Source organism: Chiloscyllium plagiosum, unplaced genomic scaffold, assembly GCF_037043375.1.
Source record: "Chiloscyllium plagiosum isolate Xiang-an unplaced genomic scaffold, Cpla_swu_hap1 HiC_scaffold_19, whole genome shotgun sequence".
Taxonomy (NCBI): domain Eukaryota; kingdom Metazoa; phylum Chordata; class Chondrichthyes; order Orectolobiformes; family Hemiscylliidae; genus Chiloscyllium; species Chiloscyllium plagiosum.
Window position 1 is genome coordinate 50,167,666 of NW_028270157.1, and position 18,232 is coordinate 50,185,897.

Consider the following 18,232-nt stretch of genomic DNA (forward strand, 5'->3'; position numbering starts at 1 on the left):
TGCTCCCGATGCGGTCTCCTCTACATTGGGGAGACTGGATGCCTCCTCGCAGAACGCTTCAGGGAACATCTCCGGCACACCTGCACCAATCAACCCCACCGCCCTGTGGCCCAACATTTCAACTCCCCCTCCCACTCTGCCGAGGACATGCAGGTCCTGGGCCTCCTCCACCGCCACTCCCTCACCACCTGATGCCTGGAGGAAGAACACCTCATCTTCCGCCTCTGGAACACTTCAACCCCAGGGCATCAATGTGGATTTCACCAGTTTCCTCATTAACCCTCCCTCCACCTTACCTCAGTTCCAACCTTCCAGCTCAGCACTGTCCCCATGATCTGTCCTACCTGCCAATCTCCCTTCCCACCTATCCGCTCCACCCTCCCCCTGACCTATCACCTCCATCCCCATCCCCATTCACCTATTGTACTCTTTGCTACCTTCCCCCATCCTCTTCTCTGACCTATCACCTCTATACCCACCTCTATACTATTCCTGAAGAAGGGCCTGTGCCCGAAACGTCGAATCTCCTGTTCCCTGGAAGCTGCCTGACCTGCTGTGCTGTTCCAGCAATAAAGTTTCAACTTTGATCTCCAGCATCTGCAGACCTCACTTTCTCCTCTATACCCACCCCCATTCATCTATTGTACTCTTTGCTACTTTCTCCCCAGCCCCATCTCCCATTTATCTCTCCACCTTGGAGGCTTTCTGCCTCTATTCCTGATGAAGGGCCTTTGCCTGAAACTTCGATTTTCCTGCTCCTCGGATGCTGCCTGCCCTGCTGTGTTTTTCCAGCACCACTCTGACCTAAACCATTGAGAACAAGGCAACCCGTTTAATTTGTACCGTATCCCTCCACCACTGATGCTTAGTAGTTACAGCCCATGCTATCTACAAGATAGATTGCAGAAATTTACCAAAGACAGCATCTTCCAAACAAATGATCGTTTCACCTGGAAGGACAAGGGCAGCAGATACATGGAAACACCACCACCTGTAAGTTCATCTCCAAGCAACTCACCATCCTGACTTGTAAATATAATTGCTGCTTGCTCAATTGTTGCTAGGTCAAAATTCCTGGAATTCCCTCCCAAAGGGCATTGTGTGTTCAAGCATAGCACATGGACTGCAGCAATTCAAGAAGACAGCTCATCACAATGTTTTAAAGGGAACTTGGGACAGGCAATTAATGCTGGCCAGCCAGCAGTGCCCACATATCATTAATGAGAAGAAGAATTGCCATGTGAAAATAGTTCAGTTGTAGAGTGCTATAGAATGTCCTGAAGATTTAATGTGGTGCAAGATAAGTCCTTTCTTCTTTTCACTTTCTTATACAGCATCTCAGAGCAGCAAAGAAGTGTTAGAGGAGTTTTAAAAATGTTTTTAAAGTTCATTTTTAATGGAAATTGTTTTTAGTTTCACAGTCATGGAAACCAGGCTAGAAAATCATTATTGTAGATAAGTTGATTAGTTTTAAGCCAAAGTTGAAAGAAATAAGAATTGGTTTAATTTGAGATTGTTTACTTATACTTGTTTAATTAAAATGCTTGCTGAAGTATGTACATCCAGAAGTAAGTACTCATTGGATATTTGAAATGACATGGATCATTAAAGAACCTAAAGGCCTTTTCAATAATGCATCCTGGTACTTACCCCTGAAAAGGGGTACTAATTAAAAGTTTGCAGCAGGGTACATTGCAGTAGATGGTGAAAGGAGACACTGAGGAAGACCCCAGTCAAACTCTCCTGAGGGGTTCCATCTGTTGTGAAGCCTCAAGTACCAAAAATAGCCACAGATCTGTTCCTGCATCATAGCCATCCTGTGGAACAGGATTGATACATTTTACTTATCATGACTTTGTTTTGCTGTTTAACCAGTAATGCTATTTCCCATCATAAACATATTGAATTGAGTGATTGGAAAATGATAGCTCTCAAGAAACATTCTAAATTCAATTCAGAGTATCTTTTAAAGATTAAAATTCTTCCATTTCCTTTGTGATGTAACCATTCTATCTATAATACCCACAATGTAATTCTGGTTTTCTTTGACTTGCACATAATGAGCTGCCTGACCTGTTGTGCCTTTCTCGCGCCACACTTTTTGACTCTGATCTCCAGCATCTGCAGTCCTCACTTTCTCCTTGTGCAGGTAGATGGTTACTAAGCTGTGATGAAATACAATGCTAGCTGTTGCTATGATGCTTTTTGTTAGGTTGGGCCTAGCAGTTGACAGCTAGGCTGAATCTTAGCTGGAGATGGGAGGCTGGAGCTGGGAACATCAAAGAAAACTAATGATGAGAAAGAGGTCTCAAATAGGCGTGGGTAAAAGATGCATCTTTCCTGTCCAAGCCCTTACTCCCTATGACACAATTTCTAGCCCTGAAGAACAATTGGTGTGTGGACCAATTTCTCGGCGAGAGAGTCATGCTGGTCACTGAGCTCTTCATTATTTAAAAAGTTTTTATAACATATTTATTTTTATTTATGTTCTATAGGATGAAAATACCACTACAACACAGGTGTCTTCAATTAACTTCAATGACTACGCCACATTAAAAAGCGTGGCGGAGAGCATGCTGGATGTTACCTTACTCATGTCTAATACAACACAATTGGTTGGAGTTCTCGAACAAGGACCTGAATTTAAGTACTACGTTCCTCTTATTGTCCTGATTAGTCTCTCTCTTATACTTCAGGTTGTGATCTTTTTCCTGCTTGTTTTTAGTGGTAAGTAAATCTATTTCTCTTATTTACTTCTATATATTGACAGCTGATATAAAGAACTGGCTGTTTACCATATCTGATTATGTGATGATCCTGCATTTTATCAGTTGAGATCGAGTTATCAACCATATTGCAGTTATGTAAGTACATAATGTCAAACCATATAGCCCTAGAATTTGTTTTAGGCCTGATTTTAGTTGTCAGTGCATGTCAAACAGCTGTTTTTTCTGCCACAAATTAAAATCACTTCAAATACTGTGACGCAAATTAAAATGAGAAGAGGACACTGCACAGAGAAATCCTTTATGTATGTACACTCAGTCATTAGCTTAAAAAGAGTGCTGATAAGCTTTCGCCAATAGAATGCAATGAACAGTGGACCCTTTTGATGCTGATGTCTATGGAATTTAGAATTCATAAGTCTGTTTGTATTGAGGACAAATGAAGCATTTCACAGTTTAACTAGTAATAGACCCATATTTTGGATTTGTTTGTTCCTGAACCAATATATTGTAATAAAGGTTTGGCAAATTAGAATTGGTGTTTTATATTATGATTTGTGCTATATAGATAGATGTACGTAGAATGTGCTATGTCGTGGAAAGAATTGGTACTTTTGATTTATATTGATTAATATCTATTAATGCTAATTTTTGCACAGCAAAAACCAATGTGACTGAAATCGACAACCAGAAAACATTGAACAAATGCAACAAAATTACCATTATCCTTGTGGGGGCCACTCTTCTTATAAACGTAGTCATCACTTCACTTGATACACAGAAAGTAAATTCTTGATGACCACAGGAATCCAAACTTCTACATCTTGCAGGTGAACCTAAGGAGCAGCAGAATCTGCAAGATCACAGCAGCATTCCAAATTAACTCTTCCACATTGTGCCTGTTGGTTTGTAATTCACTTTTCAATAATAAATTTTGTATTTTAATTTCATATGCCCACTTGGCTTATTAGATTAAGATATACAGCAACTTTACAAGGCAATGGCCAATATACTGTTAAAGCAAATACTCATAATCTTAAGCTTTATAGTTTAATGTTGTACCAGCATTGTATTAATATTTATTAATGTCAAAGCTTCCATTGTAATAGGTACAGGATTAATGGAGTTTCATTGCTTGAAGTTGACATTTGCTTTGTTCACATTGATCTTTTGACATTAGGGGATGTATTTTTTTCCATTCAGCTTGCTTACTGTTAACAATTTTTGCTTATGTTATTGAGAAGCAATAAAATAATTGAGCAAAATTGAAAAATACATAATTGTTTTGCAAAGCAATATAAATCAAGGTGGAATGCTAAAAGACAACTAAGATGTTCTACTTCTACCCAGATGTGCTTAGAATGAATGTGAATCAGGGTTAAGTGAACGTCCTAACTAGTAACGGACAGTCTTATGTATAATCACGCAGCGTCTACTTATTTGTAATTAAATTTATGCCTTTGCATATTGTTACGCACAATGGACAAATACATTCCGCAGTCAAGCATATTAAAGCCGGATTGTAACTTGGACAACAGTCTTGCAGGTTGATGATGAGGTAGCAACAAACTGGCCTAACATTGACAGTGCCCAGGAGATTAAACCTGCAGGCTTCAAATGTATAGATTTATTCAGAATTTTGCCTAATATCAGTGTGAAGTGGCATCTGAGTAGTGGATGGAAGCCAGGTGTTGTGTAACTGAAAATCAAAAAAATGCTCAACAGCACTCATGAATTGCTAGCAGGAGGTTTGCCAGGTGGAACAGAGAAGGCTGCAAGTTTCTTTGTTTGGCTGGGTTGAATATCTTTGTTTCTTCTGCTCACAAGCAAAGGCAAAAAGACTCTATTTTTTCCATTAAGTTACTTTGACAGGTAAACCACTATGGCTTCCACATTCTGCAAAACACAGCAATTGGTATAATTAATGAGTCCCACTGACTTTGAGCAGGTATCACTCCAGTTACTTTGGTGTTCCATGGCAGCGTTAATTATTCATCCACCTAGCTTCTTCCTTATGTGATTTCAAATTTGGAAAGACACATATTGAACATTGAATAATAAAGAGATTATACCAGCAGAAATGTAATGGATTCAATAAATGTTAAAAATTAATATTGAAGTCCAAAGTTTTGACTCTGATCCTGAAATGGCTTCGGCATTTCAGTGTTTCCATACAATATACAATGCTCAAAAGAGAGATGGGACCAAAGATTCTTTGACTTCCACTAATTTAAGGTAATCTGTAAATAACAATTCCTCTAAGATGTGCTGCCCAAAGCCATCCTGATGGTCTGCACACGGTAATCAGCATGTCAACATTTTCCCGGCATTGACTTCTAGTTTTCAAGATTGCTGCCGACAAAGACCTCAGTGATCCATGTAGAAAAACGGAAAATCTGTGGGACCATTGTCAATAAGCCTCATAATGTGGCTTATTTCCACTTTTTGAAGTGACATACACAGGGACCCACTCTCTGCAAATGAAAAGAATATGTCCAAGCCGAGCACCTCATTTTAATTACCCAGAAACCTGGAAGTAATTGTTCCCCGTTGCTTTCTCAATGGCAATGTCACAGTCAATCTGTTAACTTGTCAAATAATTTCTCCCTTTTTGCCTGTTGCATAAATTGTTGTGATCATTTAAAATTTCGTTCTTGTATTTGTCCTGAAGAATACAAGATAAAAAACTTCAGCAAAATGTCATGCTTTTCAGTTTTACAGAAACATTGTTCACATATTCTTACTCTTATTTTTATTCTTTCTCTTACCACACATGGACTGCTCATATATTCCATAGGCTGAATCTTGTACGTCCTCCACCTTCAAACCACTAGTTGTCAGCATAAAATCCAGCAGGTGCCCTTCTTGCTGTCTATCTGTTCACCACGGCCTTGTTGAAATTTTATGTAGTGCGTGCACGTCAGACCCAATTAATGACGAATTAAGGTCCCTATCTATTATCGGAACACTTTATCTAAAGCTGAGGAGAACCATGCGAAACAGAACATCTGACAACTTCAAATGCATGGGCTGGTACCAGACAATGCAGGAGGAATCTGCTCTGCAAATTTCAGACCCAGTAGAGACACCCCTTCTTTAATACCTCCCAGTGATCTCTTGACCCTGGTCCACCAACAACCTCACTCAGAACCTTAATTGAGGACTTATATATGGAGAAATTGGCATTCCCAACAGTGGTGACCACTTCAGTCATCCACGTGGCTCCATAAAACCTTCACCAATGGTAATACCTTCATAATTAACATGTACACATTGTGAAATATTAATCCCTGCAAAAATAGATTTGGTGCAGGGTGTGTTTTTGGCAATCTATATTTTAGTTTGTTTGCTTTGTAGTTGCTTAGCTAAGAGTTACAAAGGTACCTGATTTATGGTGATGTACTGTCACTGTGAAAATGATAAATGAATAAATAACAGTGAAGCCATTGTATTTATGAAGCTGGGTGTAGTAGGTGGTTTAGACAGTTATTATATCTATGATTACTATTTCCCTCTTGCTCACCCACACACTGCCTCTTCACCCCGCCCCAGGTGTACATACCAATACTATATTGATTGGGGATGGAAATGTGTTGCTGGAAAAGCGCAGCAGGTCAGGCAGCATCTAGGGAACAGGAGAATCGACGTTTCGGGCATTAGCCATTCCTGAAGAAGGGCTAATGCCTGAAACGTCGATTCTCCTGTTCCCTAGATGCTGCCTGACCTGCTGCGCTTTTCCAGCAACACATTTCCATCTCTGATCTCCAGCATCTGCAGACCTCATTTTCTCTATATTGATTGGGTACAATGGATAATCAGGACTCCACCTACTTTATGTACAATGCTGTACACCGAGAAACACTACAACTGTCTAATGTCTGCTAGCTCTTCCATTCTTGCAACAATTTTTATTTCCTCACTCAGTTGAAGAGCATTTGAATTTTTTGAGGTGGGGTGGAGGACCCATGTTAAAATCCATGGCATCCCTTACACAAAAATTCAACCACTTCCATGCAAAACATATCATAAGATACTTCAGGGGAAATAAGCATTGTGGCTGCTTAGTTGTAAAAAGTGGTACAGTGATTGAATATTCTTTGAATATCCTTTGTTGTCACTTGCATTCAATATAAAATACAGTGAAAAGTGTTCTCGTACATAAACACCATTCACATTAATTTAGAATAATTTAAAAAATAATAACTTAAAGAAAGTCCAACTTTCCTTCTTCACTGCTGCAGCAAACCACTGCCAGAGTCCCACTCCGGGCGTCCCAGCCCACGCCATGCTGCCAAAGAGAGTGTCCCACTCTGGGTTACACCAGACCACACCATGCCGCTGTCAGGGGCCCCCTCTATGTGGAAGCAAGAGTCCTGATCCAGGCGTCAAAGGCCAACCGACCAACTCTGTACCTGCGCTGCCTGTGAAAACACTACTGCTATCTCCCACAAACAAAAGATAAGATCTTCATATTTCTTACATAAAAACATAAAAACGTTCATTGCACTGGTCACACAAAAGTGTTAAATATATGGATAAAAACAGATTATAACACAAATGTGAAATCACCTATACACAAAATTTCCAATCTCCTATCACAAACAATAAATTTCACCCTCAGTTCTTTTTTTCAAGGATTGAAAATTAGGAACTTCTAAAGTTAGAGCTTGATATATTACAGGCTGGAGGAGCAATTGGTACAAAAAGGCAGTTCAATTTTTTATCTATTATTCATCAAACAGGTAGCAGCCTTTTCCATTCTCTTGGCAGGGGGGTTTTAACAGTTGTTGCTTGAATGTTCATTTAGCTTCACTTCTTACCCTGTAAATTGTAAAATGTCTGTTTCAAGGCAATTAGTTTTAACCCCCAATGCAGCATGACATCATTGAAACCTGCTTTGTGCACTGCAGAAAGTTGGTGCTGAATTGTGAAAGCTTAAATGATGAAACTGGCCTGCAGGCTGCCCAATGAACATAAATACAAGACACAGGAGCAGAAGTAGATCATTTGGCTCATTGAGTTTGCTCTGTTTCTCAATGAGATCATGGCTGAACAAATAATTCTCAACTGCACTTTCCTGCCTTTTCCCATGACCCTTGATTCCCTTCTTGGTCCGAAATATACTTTATGACTCAGCTTTTATAGAGCTCTGTGGTAAAGAATTCACTACCCTCTGAGAGAAGGAAATTTTCCTTATCTGCCTTAACTGGGTGACCCCTCGCTCCAGGGGAGATTATACCTTTCGGTTCTAGACTCCCACAAGTGGTAACAACTTTTTAGCATCCACCTTGTCAAACCTCCTCAGAACCTTACATGGTTCAATAAGACTGCCTCTCATTCTTCTAAACTCCACACAGTACAATACTCAACCTCATAAGAAAATCCTTCCATACCTGAGATCAACTTTATGAATCTTTTCAAGACAGTCCATAATGCTACTCTTAGATAATGTGGCCAAAAATGTTCACAGTATTCTAAGAGTGGTCTAAGTACAACCTCGTATAGTTTTAGCAAGTCTTCCCTGTTGTTAAATGCTATTCTTTTTTAAATAAAACCAATATTCCATTTGCCTTCCCTGTTACCTTTGAACTTCCATTCTATATCACTGACCTCATTCCTCGTGGACTTTTTAATTGTTTGGTGAAACTGAAATACAGTGTCATTTAAAATTTGAGTTTGAATTTGAGAACTTGCTGATTTTGAGCCACTGAAAAATTCTTGATTCACTGAGATGAATTTTGATTTTAGAGCAGACGGTCACTCATTGGGATCTTCCTCCCCACCCCTCCCTCAAAATGACATGCAGACAGGTTCTATGTTCAATTAAAAGAGTAGGTGGGCTCCTGAAGATGGACAATCAATTAGAGGCCAGCTACTTCTCAGTCATTTTTTAAAAGAAATAAAGCACTCAGGACACCAATCTTGGGGTTAGGGGCATGGACTTTTAGAGGCCAGCCTTGGGCTGCAACTCCACCTTGATAGTGGGAAGGACCTATAAACCTGTCGACAGGCAGCTAAACCACTTCCCTCTACATCAGAAAATTGAAGGCTGACTGGAAAATTCCAGTTGGTCTCCATTGCCCATATTTAACAAAACTGTTAACAAGCATAGTCATCTGCCCAAAAATGTGGAGCAGGTGGCTTGAAGGGTGCGACATGTGCCTGTATTAATTAAAATAGTTGACATTCGGAATGGGGAATTCAGGAAATCAGCATGTTGGCTAGGCTCCCCGCCGTCTTCCTGACCAAAGCGGGATCTCAAACTCCTTCCCTTTGAGCAGTGTTAAGGCAGATGTTGTGGGTAATGTGAAAGAAGGATTTATCCTTCACCTGACTGCTGATATTTAAATGTTTGAATCCTCAAAATCACAAACAAAAACCCATCTGGAATATAAATCTTTTTAACATGTTAAAAAGGAACAAGACAAGAAAATGTTTCATAACAATAAGAAAACTGATATTTATTGACAAGATGAATACCACAGTTCATGTCAGCTCTGATGAAAAGTCATCTGGACTCGAAATATTAGCTTGCTCTCTCTCTCCACAGATGCTGCCTGACCCATTGTGATTTCAAGTATTTTCTGTTTCCTACACCGATTCCATCATTTGCAGTAATTTGCTCCTACAGTGAAGGATATAGATTAGATTAGATTAGATTAGATTAGATTAGATTACATTACAGCGTGGAAACAGGCCCTTCGGCCCAACAAGTCCACACTGACCCGCCGAAGCGCAACCAACCCATACCCCTACATTTACCCCTTACCTAACACTACAGGCAATTTAGTATGGCCAATTCACCTGACCTGCACATCTTTGGACTGTGGGAGGAAACCGGAGCACCCGGAGGAAACCCACGCAGACACGGGGAGAATGTGCAGTCGTCTGAGGCGGGAATTGAACCCAGGTCTCTGGCTCTGTGAGGCAGCAGTGCTAACCACGATTTTCGAAATGCTATAGTGATTTTCGAAATGCATCAATTGCTTTGGTGTCATTTACAGGATCCATAATTAAAAGAAAGTGGTGTTGTTTTACTGAAACATTGATCAGTGAGAATCTTGCATGCTATAATCTTGTTTACAACTGACTAACCAGACTAACATGCATAGCTATTGAATATACCAGTGTAGTGTTAAAAGACCATTTTGCATGCAAGGAAATGTCTTGCTATGTTTTCTACCTATTAAGGTGCACAAAATGGTACTCCACTCCAGACAATATACTTTTTCATAAATTCACCGATTAGTATTAATATTTTGTTGTTTAACTAATTGGAAACATATCCTAGCTGTTGTTAGATTCTCACTGTGGTACGGTTATACTTTATTCTGCAGTTTTTACCTGGAGCCATTAAAATAGATTGTTTACATGTGCCTATTAACATCTTATTGTTTTCAATATTGGTAAAAGTTGTATTAAAATTCTCCAAATAAAATAATTTGAGATGAATTGTTGTGATCATTCAGTTTCCCCATGGGTGCTCATAAATCAGTCAAGATTTAGGGCTTTACATTATCAGCATCATCCCCTCATAAACCTGGGTGGACTTTCACACACAAAACTGAACAGAATATTGGCCAATAATTTCCTCAGATCTGCTCCCACTCCACTCAGGTAACTTTGCCACAATTTTGAGAACAAATTCAGTACATATCCAAATTCAGTGTCTAAACTTGTTAACTGTGCATTATCTACTCAATATCATGATAAATTAGTTACCTGTTTTTGTCCTGTTATCTTTTCCCACTACTCATAAGCATTGTGTATAAATATCATCCCACCTTGACTCAAAACACAAAATGGAAGCAGTTTTTTTCAACAGAATCCATTTTCTAACTTTCTCTGCTTTGAGATCCCTCTTTTCACGTTTACTTGTCTTCTGAAAAGCAAAATTTTTAAGCAAGCTTTTATTGTGAAAAACAACATTTTTAACAAAATTTTATGCCTTCTAATTTTTGTCTTCATGGTTCAGGAATGTTTATTATCATTTGGCAACTACTTTGGGACATTTATGCTAAATGAAAGTTAATGTTATTAAATCTGTATATGATTATGGCCTGACGGTGGAAAGATGAGTTTTAGATGAGCTAACTATACATGAATAAACTGAACCCTTACCGGAAGATAAACTCTGTAAATTCCAAGCAGTTATCTGAGCACATAAAGTACCCATGCCAGAGCGGTAGGTTTCAGCATACAGATCATTCTGCGATAATACGCATTTCGTTAATGCCATTGCCGAATTGGGGACACTGCTTCTAAAGTGCAAACTTTTAAAATGAGTTACATTTTAAACGCAATGATTGCGCTACAGAAGAACAACCTGTAATATTAATTTTAAAACATAATGGACAACCCCAACAGATTATCTTCAACTGTTTCATGGTCATCATTAGAATCTTACTTGGGTTTCTGGATATATAGTCTCATGACAATACCGCGGACGGTCACCTCTTTTTCGATACTACTGCACATGTGTCTGGTCTCACAACACAAAAGCAGAACAGAAACCAGTACTGATGGTAGTAGTCAGAATCCAAATATAAACAGTCAACTCCTCCCAAGCTTGACTTGCATAGAACCAAGTGATTACTGGGCTTGGTAAAAACAAAGGCAAGGGATAATTAAATCCAGAGATTCAAAATTTTGATTTTTAACCCATGGCTTGAGGACTCAATAGCATAGATGATAATGTTCTTGTTGTACTTCCCCCTTAGCTTATCAGTTCTCCTCACCCCTTGACCTTATTTGCTTTTTATATCAGACATAATAGGTATAAACAGAATGAGAATTAAGAACTTCATTCTTCTAGTGAATTAAATTAGTTGCTTCCACTCAAAACCACCAACAAAGTATTTGGTGACACCTGTTGTTATCACATCCCGAATTAAGTATAGATAAGCATTTGGTCTTACTCTATTAAACGTGATCCTATCCCAAACCCAATTATCTCTGGCCTTCCACCCTCAGAACATGATGAAAACTGATTTTTGGGGTTGTATGGAGCTCAAATGATATGATAATTAATATTCAACATTAACATATCAAGGGTAAGACTGCGCATATGTAGGTCTTGATGATTTAGACAGATTTGCATTATTATAATGAACTGAAGCAATTCTGCACACATTTTAAATTTTTTGAGTAAAATATAATGGGGAAAGCAGTGTTTAGACATTACTATGACTCGTCCCGAGTAGACAAGCAGGAGGCTGGAAGAACACAGCAAGCCATGCAGCAACAGGAGGTGTTGCTGCCTGGCTTGCTGTGTTCTTCAGGACTAGTCCTCAGGCAAAGTTTGGATGTCAACTCGCAGGCATAAACCACTTCAACCTGTCTACACTCCTCACCCACTTCAATCTCCTGCCCATGCAACGTGCAGCCCTCCGCTCCCTCTGCTCCAATCCCAACCTCACCATCAAACCAGTAGACAAAGGGGGTGCAGTGGTAGTTTGGTGACCTCTACTCCACTGAAGCCAGGCGCCAACTCGCAGACACCTCCTCGTACTGCTCCCTCGACCACGACCTCAACCCCATCACCAAACCATCCACAACCTCATCACTTCTGGGGATCTCTCACCCACAGCCTCCAACCTGATAGTCTGAGAACCTCGCACCGCCCGATTCTACCTCCTACCAAAGATTCACAAACTTGACTTTCCCAGTCGACCCATTGTCTCAGCCTACTCCTGTCCCACTGAACTCATCTATGCATACCTTGACACTGTCCTGTCCCCCTTAATCCAGGAACTCCCCAGCTATGTTCAGGACACCAGCCACGCCCTTGACCTCCTCCAAGACTTTTGTTTCCCCAGCTCCATATACCCTCCATTTCTTCCTCTCATGTCGTCACAACCAGTCCACTGACACCCTTATGCACCTGGCTGAACTGGTCCTCACACTTAACAACTTCTCCTTCCAATCCTCCCAGTTCCTCCAAACCAAAGGGGTAGCCATAGGCACCCACATGGGCCCAAGCTATGCCTGTCTGTTTGCCGGAGATGGAACCATCCATCTTCCTCGGCTGCACCAGCACCACCCCCCAGCTTTTCCTCTCCTGCATCAATGACTGTATTGGTGCTACCTCGTTCTCCCACAAGAAGGCTGAATGATTCATCAACTTCACTAACATGTTTCACCCCAACCTCAAATTTACCTGGACCATCTTGGCCACCTCCTTCCCCTTCCTGGACCTCTCCATCTCCATCTCCATCTCCGGTGACCGACTAACCACAGACATCTACTACAAACCCACCAACTCCCACAGCTATCTGAACTACAGCTCTCCCACCCTGCCTCTTCTAAAGATGCCAACCCCTATTCCCAATTCCTCTGCCACATCTGTTCCCAGGACGACAAATTATACCACATAAAATCCCAGATGGCCTCCTTCTGCAAAGACTGCAATTTCCCCTCCTCCATAGTTGATGATGCCCTCCAACGTATCTCCTCCACCTCCCACACCTCCATTCTTGAACGACACCCCTCCCAATGCAACAAGGACAGAATCCCCTCAATCCTCACTTAACACACCCTATATCACATCATCCTCCACCACTTCCGCCACCTACAAACAGACCCACCACAAGGGATATATTTCCCTCCCCTCCCCAATCAGCATTTTGGAGACCCATACCCTCTGCGCCTCCCTTGTCAGATCCAACCCCCTCACCAGCCCACAGCCCACTCCCAGCACCTTCCCCTGCCACCACAAGAAGTGGAAAACCAGATCCCACACCTCCCCCCTCACCTTTGTCCAAGGCCCCAAAGGATTCTTCCACATCCTTCCATTCCATATAATTTGCCTGTACTTCCACAAATGTCATCCACTGTATCCATTGCACCCAATGTGGTCTCCTCTACATCAGAAAGACAGGACGCCAACTTGCGAAAGGTTTCAGAGAACACCACTGAGAACATCCGCACCAACTAACCCCACACCCTGTGGCTGAACACTTTAATTCCCCCTCCCACTGCACCAAGCACGTACAGGTCCTGGGCCTCCTCCATCATCAAACCCTAACCACCCGAAGCCTGGAGAAAGAATACTTCATTTTCCATCTTGGGACCTTGCAGCCACATGGGATTAATGTGGATTTCACCAATTTTCTCATTTCCCCTACCTCCACCTCAACCCAGTCCTAAGCCTACAACTCGGCACCGCCTTCTTGATCTGTCCATGGTCTTTCCCATCTATCCACTCCATCCTTCTCTCTGACTTATCACCTTCTCTCCCTCCTTCATCTACATTTTGCATTCTTAGCTACCTTCACCCCACCCCCACCCCCCTCCATTTATCTCTCAGCCCCTGGATCCAACAGCCTCATTCCTGATGAAGGACGTATGCCCGAAACATCAATTCTCCTACTCCTCGGATGCTGCTTGACCTGCTGCGCTTTTCCAGTATCATGCTCTCGATTCTGATCTCCAGCATCTGCAGTCCCCACTTTCTCCCAATTTTTTATTGTTCCAGATATGACATCATAAATCACTAGGCTCTTTGTTATTTGCCTGCTCCTTGCTGTTTGCAAAGAATTCATTTAAAAAAGATCCCTTCCCTGTGGATATCTTTCTCCCACACCAAATTAATTTGTTTTAAAAGGAGCCAATTTAACAAGGCTTTCTTAAGTTGCAAAAGTGTGAGTTTATTACTTATTAAACGTGAAAAGAAATATGATGAAACACTCATGGTTTAGGATAAGTCCAAAAAAAAGCTAAAAGAGATAAATTGTCTTTAAGTCATTCATGAAGAGTGGATACCAGAACTTTGCAGCCATTAAAATAGAAGATACTGACAGCGTTGATTTGAGATGCCAGTGTTGGACTGGGGTGTACAAAGTTAAAAATCACACAACACCAGGTTATAGTCCAACAGGTTTAATTGGAAGCACACTAGCTTTCGGAGCGCCGCTCCTTCATCAGATGATAGTGGAGGACACCATTCTAAGGCACAGAATTTATAGCAAAAATTTACAGTGTGATGTAACTGAAATTATACATTGAAAAATACCTTGATTGTCTGTTGAGTCTTTCATCTGTTCAAATACCATGATAGTTTCACTTCTTTCATGTGCAGCACCCATTGTTACAGCTAACCTGAGAATGCAACTTTTAAAAAAAGGTTTTGTGATTTACACATGAAAGAAGTGAAACTATCATGGTATTCAAACAGATGAAAGACTCAACAGACAATCAAGGTATTTTTCAATGTATAATTTCAGTTACATCACACTGTAAATTTTTGCTATAAATTCTGTGCCTTAGAATGGTGTCCTCCACTATCATCTGATGAAGGAGCGGCGCTCCGAAAGCTAGTGTGCTTCCAATTAAACCTGTTGGACTATAACCTGGTGTTGTGTGATTTTTAACTGATAGCATTGACATTGATAGTCAAACAGACAATTTTGAGATTCTTAACTTTGCAGGTTGCTTTAAATTGGGTTCCAATTAAGAGTCAATCACATTGCTGTAGGACTAGAGTCAGACCAAGTAAGGATAGCAGATTTCCTTTCCTGAAGGCCATTAATGAAGCAGATCAGTTTCTCCCCAACAATTGACAATTATTCCATGGTCATTAGATTCTTAATTCCAGATTTTTATTGAATTCAAATTCATCCATGGCATAATTTGAACCCAGGTTCCCAAGAACATTACATGGGTTTCTGGATTAATAGTTTAGTGACAATACCACTAATCCGTCACCTCCCCTTGTTTGCATTGGCTAGTCAGATTGGGGGGTTCACTGTGGGGACTTACATATGTCCACTCCAATTCAGTTCTGCCACTGTCCTTTAGCAGTAATTGAACAGACTAATGCCTGCTTTATCCCCTTCTCAGGATGGTATTGCTTTGTCACACCAACATGGCAGAGCCTTTGTTTTTCCCTCAGTGACTTGAGTTCGAAGTCATATAATTCACTTCCCCAAGCTTCTTGGCTACACTATATTGGTCACTGAACTGGGACTTTATAGGTTCACATTATGTCAGTAGGAGCTCTAATACATTGTCTCCTAGCTTAAAGGTTTGGATCCTCGCATGCTTGTCTTCCCGTCTTACCATCACTGACTGGGGGATTTTCAAGTGTTCATACATCACTTCACAGGCTTGCAAGTGTCACTTTTGCAACTCTGACATGTAGTCTAACACTTAGGATTGACAGAAGGAGGATTTTCTTTTCTCTCAGAACATTATGAGTTTTTGGAACAGAGAACTTGTCTATATATAAAGCTAAGATACATTTTTGATTAGTATGGAAATCAAGGGTGATGGTGAAAATGCAAGAAAGTGGACATGAGGAATGTCAGATCAGTCATGATTGTATTGAACAATGGGGAGGCCTAGGGGACCAAATGGCTTTCTCCTGATCCTATTTCTTAATATCTTATGGAGACTTCCCCCTTCTGTTCTAAAAATCTCTCATTAATTATTTCAGAGGCCCTTGCACTTGGTGTCCTGTAAAATAACACAGATAGAGCAAAACTGATGAATTAATTGGATAGATCCTGGTGGCGAAGGAAGAAAACCCAGTCATGGCAGCTTTAACGGTATGCACTGATCATTGTTTTTAGGGTTTGGTGTCACCATTCTATTGCCCTTTGACTGTGGGTGATATACTGAAGACTTCCACTGGATTATGCCCTTTGATGTGATTGGAAGGTCATGTTGTGGCTGTAACAAGACATTGGTTAGGCTACTTTTGGAATATTTTGTGCAATTCTGGATTCCTTCCTATAGGAAGAAAGTTGTGAAAATTGGAAGAGTTTAGAAAAGATTTACAGAATCGTTGACAGGGTTGGAGTATTTGAGCTACAGGGAGAGGCTGAATAGACTGGGGCTGCTGTCACTGGAGCATCAGAGGCTGAGGGGTGACCTTGTAGAGGTTTATAAAATCATGAGCGGTATGGATAGGGTAAATACACAAGGTCTTTTCCCTGGGTTGGGAGAGTCCAGAGCCAGAGGGCATAGGTTTAGGGTGAGAGGGGAAAGATTTAAAAAGGATTCAAGAGGCAATCCTTTCATGCAGAGGGTGGTACATGTATGGAATGAGCTACCAGAGGAAGTGGTGGAGGCTGGTACAATTACAATATTTAAAAGGCATCTGGATGGGTATATAAATAGGAAGGGTTTAGGGGGACATGGGCCAAGTGCTGACAAATGGGATTAGATTAGTTTAGGATATCTGGTCGGCTTGGTCAAGTTGGACTGAAGGGTCTGTCTCCGTACTGTACATCTTTATGACTCTATGTTCTTGAGCAGTTTAGAAATGAGATTTAAATCCTGATCTAACTGGATTTCAGTTAGCAGACTAAGTTGGGTAAAGAATTGGATTAATTCTGTCACCACTGTTTTGGCAGATATGGTTCTCAGAGAAGCAGCCTCTGGGAAGTTGGTAGCCATGTACATATTATAAGGATATACTGGAAGTCTCCTTCTCTTTTGGGCAGGAGTGACATAATCCACTAATACCTTGCTGAATGGTTCACCAAACATTGGCACAGGAATTATAGGTGCAGGTCTAATTGCAAATGAAAGCATTCCCACAACCTGGCAGGTGTGACAGGTTCTAAAAAACTTCACTACATCCTTATGGAGTTGTGGCCAGTAAACATTTTGGCCAAGTGGAATTTACATATACTGACATGTTAAGCCATTGGACTTTTGTGAGCAAGTTGAAATGTTTCCCGACAGTGTCTTGACAGCATCACTACATAGTGAATCAATGTCCATTCTTCATTTGCAAGTATAGGAGGGGTCTCCTCATTTTTAATCTGATAGCATTCAGGGATCACTTCTGCCTCATCCTCAGTATGAACAGTCTGAGCTAATGCTAATAATGAGTCAGCTGGTTTGGCTGTGACCAAGTTCTATTTATTAACTCCTTGGGATGTTCTATTCTTCTGAAGAAGGTTTTAGATAACAAGACTGAAGAATCTCCTGTTTACAATTCTGCCTCAGTCTCCATTAGCTAAACGTGTTTGTCCATAGACTGTGTGACCACACTGTGAAAGAAAGTGCCAGACATCTTTTCCTGCAGCAGTTAAGTTCTCTGCAGACTTCTTGGAGGCTCCTAGGGATGCTACTACCTTTGATCCCAGAGAGCAAGTTAACCCTTTCCATAGGCACAGGGATTTCCATGGTCATTGATCTCAACACATGTGGCGTTCCAAAGGCACCCATTAGTGGGAAATGTGGATATATTCTCCTTCAATAACTTTTCCCAACAGTAGAGTTTGACTGGCCCTAGTATCCCTCAGTTATCATGACAGAATTGCTTACCTCACCCTGGGGAACTGTGGATATCTTTCCTTTATGTACAAAATCTCATATACTCTTAGGGATTTGTTCAACTCCATCCACATTCTCAGATGTGGGTTCACATCTGCAGGCAAACCTGTAGCCTAATCTGCTATGCTTTCTGACTGACTCTCATTCTCTACCTGGACTGTATGTAATCTGATAAATCCCACTGTGCACCTCAAACACATAGATATCTTGGCCTCACC

General features: G+C 40.9%; 1 protein-coding gene and 1 long non-coding RNA gene across 4 annotated transcripts in view; one reads left to right on the forward strand and one right to left on the reverse strand.

Annotated features, from left to right (window-relative positions):
- LOC122559578 (ninjurin-2-like) overlaps positions 1-6,331 on the forward strand; it is a 236,536-nt gene extending 230,205 nt beyond the window's left edge. For all 3 annotated transcript variants that reach the window (XM_043709286.2, XM_087997344.1, XM_087997343.1), the window contains exons 2-3: positions 2,496-2,727; positions 3,386-6,331. In XM_043709286.2, the coding sequence (XP_043565221.1) occupies positions 2,496-2,727; positions 3,386-3,522 (369 nt within the window). In that variant the 3' untranslated portion in view covers positions 3,523-6,331. The remainder of the gene's footprint in view (positions 1-2,495; positions 2,728-3,385) is intronic.
- Positions 6,332-6,423: 92 nt separating this feature from the next.
- Positions 6,424-18,232, reverse strand: part of LOC122559579 (uncharacterized) — a 72,094-nt gene continuing 60,285 nt past the window's right edge. The window contains exons 3-4 of the long non-coding RNA XR_006314472.2: positions 10,449-10,608; positions 6,424-9,351 (exon numbers count right to left, since the gene is read on the reverse strand). This is a non-coding gene — a long non-coding RNA (uncharacterized LOC122559579). The remainder of the gene's footprint in view (positions 9,352-10,448; positions 10,609-18,232) is intronic.